Source organism: Theropithecus gelada, chromosome 15 (genome assembly GCF_003255815.1).
Source record: "Theropithecus gelada isolate Dixy chromosome 15, Tgel_1.0, whole genome shotgun sequence".
Taxonomy (NCBI): domain Eukaryota; kingdom Metazoa; phylum Chordata; class Mammalia; order Primates; family Cercopithecidae; genus Theropithecus; species Theropithecus gelada.
The window spans coordinates 67,003,120-67,009,119 of record NC_037683.1 but is presented as its reverse complement, the minus strand read 5'-3'; the positions used below and the strand labels follow the sequence as shown (position 1 = coordinate 67,009,119).

Sequence of the window (6,000 nt, the reverse complement as noted above, 5' to 3'; positions counted from 1 at the left end):
AAGTAGAACTGGAGACTCAGAACATCCTGCAAAATCTCCAAGGCCAGGAAAACAGTAACTGTAGGGCACAATCCACAATAAACACCTCAGTTTTTCAGCTGAGACCCCGAAGGACTATACTATTGGAATAAAGGCAAATTGAAACTAGTCTTTCACAAAGACAAATCCAGCAATCGAGATTCCTTACAAAGTACCAATAAACACAATAACCAGCATCTTCCCAAGAACTGCCATGTTGAGACCAATGTTCTGTTATTTAGCATTAGAAATTCTTGTTATACAAACCCGATTGGATAAAAATGAGCCTTCTCTTATATCCTATCAAAAAAAAAAAAAAAGAGTAAAGCAAATCTGAGGAAGGAACACATCAACCACATTTTCTACAATTTGTCATGCAAAATGCTCAGTATTCTGACTTCGGCATGTCAGAGGGCAGGACCAAATATCTGGAAATTGAGAGGAAAAAAGAGTCAACAGAAACGAACCCACAAGGGGATCTCAAAATTAAAGTAATCAAACACAGACATTAAAATAACTGTGATTAACATGTTCAAAAAAAATAGATGACAAAATAGATGATTTCACCACAGAAATTATCAATGAAAGAAAGTATCAAATGGAAATTCTAAAAGTGAAAAATAACTGAATTAAGACTCTTTAGAAGGATTTAAGGGTAGATTAGACACGGCAGAAGAGCTGATTAGTAAACCAGAGGATAAATTAATAAGAAATATCCAGAATGAAGCACAGAGAGGGGAATAAAAAAGGAAAGTGAAGAAATAAATTTAGAACATATGCAGCACAATGAGACCTCATGTACATGTAAGTAGAATCCCAGAACTGCAGGAGAAAAAATTGAGCAGAAGTACTATTTGAAGTGATAAAGGCCAAGAAATATCCAAAACTTAAGAATGACATCAGGCCACAGATTCAAAGTTACATAAACTCTCCAACAGAAAAAAATGCAAAGCAAACAATACCAAAGCCCATCACAGAATCACAGAATAACTGCTAAAATACAAAGACCAAAAGAAATCATAAAAGCAGCCAAAGAAAAACACATTTCATTAGAGTAACAGTAAGACCAACAACTGACTTTACAACAGAAATGATGGAAACCATAAGACAATGGAATAACATCTTTTAAAAACTAAACAAAAGTAACCACCAACCTGCAATTCTGTGCCAAACAATAAATCCTTCAAAAATGAAGGAGAAATAAAAACATCTTCAGGGAACCAACACTGAGAGAATTTGTTCCAACAGACTTGCAATAAAAGCAGAAAAAATAAGCCTAGAGGAGGCTCAGACATAAGGAGTACTAGAAAAAGCACCAATACGTAGATAACTCAAAACAAATACTGACTATAGGTAACATATAACTTATATAAGAATATAACACATAATGTATATGTAATAATGATAAAGTCCTGTTACCATGTGATTTTTTTCTGTATCTACTTTCCACCCCAAAATACGAAAAATGATGATGACAGAGGGTGTTCCAAGGCCACTGCTTTCATTAGGTGCACAATGGTAAAGTACTAACTTATATTATACTTCAAAAAAATCAGAATAATGTTTTCATTTTTGGGAAAACTATAAAAAGAGTAAAAGAGAAAGCCACTAGAAATAGAAAACTGGAATTTTTTTTAAATTAGAAATTCCAAAACAGGCAAGAAAAGGAGAAAATGGGAACATAGAAGAGATAAAGTCAAATAGTAAATAAATAGGAAGATGACAAAATACCAGTTATACTAAGTAAAAATTTACTAAATATTTCATATTAAAAGACAATTTTTTAATGATGAAATATCTGCTGTCTATAAGACATATGAGACATAGTAACCAAGAAAGGTTGAAAGTATTAAAGACAGAAAAAGATATACCATGAAAACACTAACTAAAAGACAACTGATATAGTTAAACTAGTAACAGAAAAAAAATTGAAGGTAAGAATCATTATTAATAAAGAAGCATGTTTTATAATGATACAAGAGTCAATCCACCAAAAAGATGTAATGAAGTGTGTATGTATCTGTAATATAGCTTCAAATTCTCAACTTCTAAATCAATGAAATGACTCGAAGTCATTTCAATGTATATTGAGTTACTACTGAACATTCATTTGCTTCAGATCATTGGAATATTTAGAGCTACATAGATTATAAAATACTTTCTTCAAGTTTAGTTATAATTCTGGTCCTAGAATTTAGCTTTACTCTATTAAACTTAAGTAGGTTAGAACAGTGCTAATAAACATTCAATTTTATGTATTTAAATTCATCTGTCTTTTCTTACAATGGGAAATATTGTGGTAAAGCTCTTCTCTCCATATACCTAACTTGATAATATATATGAATTACTTCGTTCATTGAGATAATATATCATAAACAAAACTAAAAATTACTTGATTCCTCAAAAGGAAGCAAAATGATCCTGGAAATTTCATAAAATAATCTCTGAGTTTTCATTTCATTACTGCTAACACGGTGGTAATTATACAAGTACCCCACTTGATACAACAGGGGAACTGTAAGACTTAGGCTAAGAGAACGATTTCTGCTCAGCACTACTAGACATAAATAACTCTGTCAGATCCCTAGAATTATTTATAATGTAGTGCCTCATTCCTAAAGTAGCTTTCTAACAACCAACATAATGATTTGATTTTCATTTGGTAAAATGCTAACATATTATGATTTTTATTTAAAAAAACACCTGCTTGCATCTCCAATTGATTGCTCTAAGGAAAATCTGGTTTGACTTTTCAAAACCCACTTTTCACACTCATTTTTTATATACTTTCTTCTTCCTGATATATTTAATCTTTTAACAAACATTTGCTATGCTGCTGACCTTTTTCCAACATTATGCATGTAAACATATACATATATGTAGCATATTCAAATATAACCTATAATCCATTTCTCCATTTTAAAAAAAGGTGACTGCCTAATTGCCATTAATTTCTCCAGTTTCTACCTTTCATTCAGAGAAGAAAATTAGTTTGTAATTTCAAACACCTTACTCCTTCATTTGATTACTGGAATTTCCTTAGTTGGTCATCAATCTTCCAGTAATAAATGCTTACTGTAAAACGGTCTCTAAAATTTTCATGAAAATTAATAGACCAAGAAAACTGTTTCCTCCCTCTGAGAGTTTTCACTAAAATCAAATGTAACATAAATTGAATGTCTATCACATACCAGCTAAGTTTACATATATTATTTCATTTAATCTCATTATTATTCACATTACAATGAGTGTAGAAGAAAATCACCACTCAGAGAGGTTAAACAATGCATCAAAACTCACTCATGTAATAAGAAAACACAGGCTTTAACCCTAGGTATGTCTGTTTATAAAGACAAGATCTTTCCACTACCAGAGGCTGGCCAAGTTACTGTAAAGAGCCAGACAGTTAATATTTTAGGCTTTACAGACCATACAGTTTCTGCCACAACTATTCAATTCTGCTGTTACAAAACAAAAGCAGCCATAGACAATATATAAACAAAAGAAAGTAGTTGTTTTCCAGTAAAACTTTTTTAACAAAAACAGGCAGAGGGCTGAACTTAAACAAGGCCCAGAGATTGCCAATACTGCACTATACTACAATGCATTCATTACCTCTTAGCCGCTCTTTGTTTTTCATTAACACCACTAAATTCTACTTCTCTGTTACTTAAAAAAATTACTACCTTAATCCTACTGAGGAATTTCATTTTAATGCTTTTCTTATTAGGCTCAACTATTTGAAACAGATTACTCTGGGGAATATGTACATTCTTTTACATGATCTAACTTTAATGCCAATTGTATCAGAAATTTATCTACAAATAAGATGAAACATTTCTAAAACTATCGTACTAGCATGCATTATATTCTCAGTGGATAACTTTTTAAAGCATCTTGCAAATTCATGTTATCATTGCTGATGAAAGTCAGGGAGAAAAAAAGTTATTTTTCTCAAGAACATAACTATTTGAGAACCTTTAAAAACTACATTCCGGGAGTCGAACAATGAGGACACTTGGACACAGGAAGGGGAACATCATACACCGGGCGGGGCCTGATGTGGGGTGCGCGGAGGCAGCAGGGATAGCATTAGGAGATATACCTAATGTAAATGACGAGTTAATGGGGGCAGTACACCAACATGGCACATGTATACATATGTAACAAACCTGCATGTTGTGCACATGTACCCTAGAACATAAAGTATAATAATAAAAAATAACAAAATCTTGATGACATTATGCTAAAAAAATACATTCTACATTTTTATTCCTGAAAAGAAACGAACATTTCATCTTTGTTTTTCATTATTATAGATATTTTTAAACCAAGACACATATATTGAAGATTCAATGTGTTGCTTTCTAAAGAAAGCCACTCAACACTAATAAATAACCATAAATGAATTTCATGTAAAGGAAATGTCAGACTAGGGCCCACCTTCTCAATCCCAATATAGTTCAAAATTCACCAATTTGGGAGTTTATTTTCGTTGTTTTGTTCCCAATCTTTTGTACTTAAAGGAACCACATGTTAATAATTGTATGCTACAACTGCTCTAATGTTAGTGGATATAAACATTTCTTACCAAATTACGCTTTTTTAGTGGAAGAAAATAGTAATAGTGGCAGAAAGAAAACATCAGTGCGTAGCAAGTAAGAAGTTCAGTGTAGAAACACAACTGCAGAAAGAGCCAATGATTATCTTCACCAACACAATTGTTAATCCTAAAGAAAAAAAATGAAAAAGAAACAATATTTTAAGTTCACCTCAGGATCAACAAGACTAAAATAAAAACAAATAATATCACATATGCTTGACTTCATGGAGATATGCTAAGGCCACTCGAAGGCAAAAACAAACTATACAAGGAAAAGTATAAATATACCATCTTACATTTGTAAAGCACTTCACAAAGGAAGTCCACATATGTGATCCCCTTCAACTCATAACAACTCAGCGAGACAGGAAGAGCAGACAGTAGCTTCCTGTGTCACTGATAAGGAACCAGGGAACAAAGGAGTTAAGCCAGAGGATGTACAGTTAGAAGACATAGGGGCCAAGAGAGCAAGAACCCTGCTTCCCTGTATATTGCTCTTCCTTTACAGTATTCTAGCTGTGGAAAGCAATCTGAATGCCCTGAAGTAAAACAGCTGAAACATACCACTCCGACATGACTAATAAGCATTCACAACTTTTTTTGATTTTAAAAATCTATCCCTGGTTGCTGAAAATAAAAATGTATTCAAAACTATTTACAGATACATAGAGCAATACTTCCACCAATACAACAGTGAACCCTAACTAGGAAAGAGGATTAATGTTACAATCAAAAATTTTCAAGGCTAATTTAAGCTGAATATTTTATTGTTCCAAATTTATTGTATCCAAATTGTCAAAGTATCCTAAAATTCCAGCAAAAAACCCTAGTTCAAAACTACAAATGACTTTGCACAAATGTCTTCATTTCAAAATAGTATTATGCTGTCAATGAAAAAGAAATGATGTAACAGGTTTCGGTCCTAACTTAAATCGCTCTTTTTAACTTGTCATTAAACCATTTTTTAAAGTCAAATATAGAACTGAACTGAAAAACCCTAGAGAGGTATTTCTTAGACTTAAGAGTGCATGTTTTGTAAACAAGAAAATCTACTGTGCTTTGTTATTTGCAAGCAGGATTATAAAAGAAGTGTGCTTATACACACTCAAAAATGCTCTTCAACAGCTGCTGATTGAAAGATGGCTTATCCTTGTTCTATCCTTCCTGTTCCCAGGAAGTTTAAGAAACAATGTCTATGATCACAGCATTCCTAACCAGAACAGCTTTAAGAAGCACTAAGGTACTCAATCTATATGAGTTCTTTTTGCAACATTTGAACTACTTAGAAAGAATGATCAAGCCCGGCGCAGTGACTCACGCCTGTAATCCCAGATTTTTGGGAGGCCGATGGGGGCAGATCACCTGAGGTCAGGAGTTCG

The 6,000-nt window shown here is 32.8% G+C and overlaps 1 protein-coding gene across 2 annotated transcripts in view; it reads right to left on the bottom strand.

Annotated features, from left to right (window-relative positions):
- Positions 1-6,000, bottom strand: part of ZDHHC21 (zinc finger DHHC-type containing 21) — a 70,079-nt gene that overhangs the window by 38,888 nt on the left and 25,191 nt on the right. For both annotated transcript variants that reach the window (XM_025360472.1, XM_025360473.1), the window contains one exon: positions 4,610-4,748. In XM_025360472.1, coding sequence (XP_025216257.1) covers positions 4,610-4,748 — 139 coding nt within the window. The remainder of the gene's footprint in view (positions 1-4,609; positions 4,749-6,000) is intronic.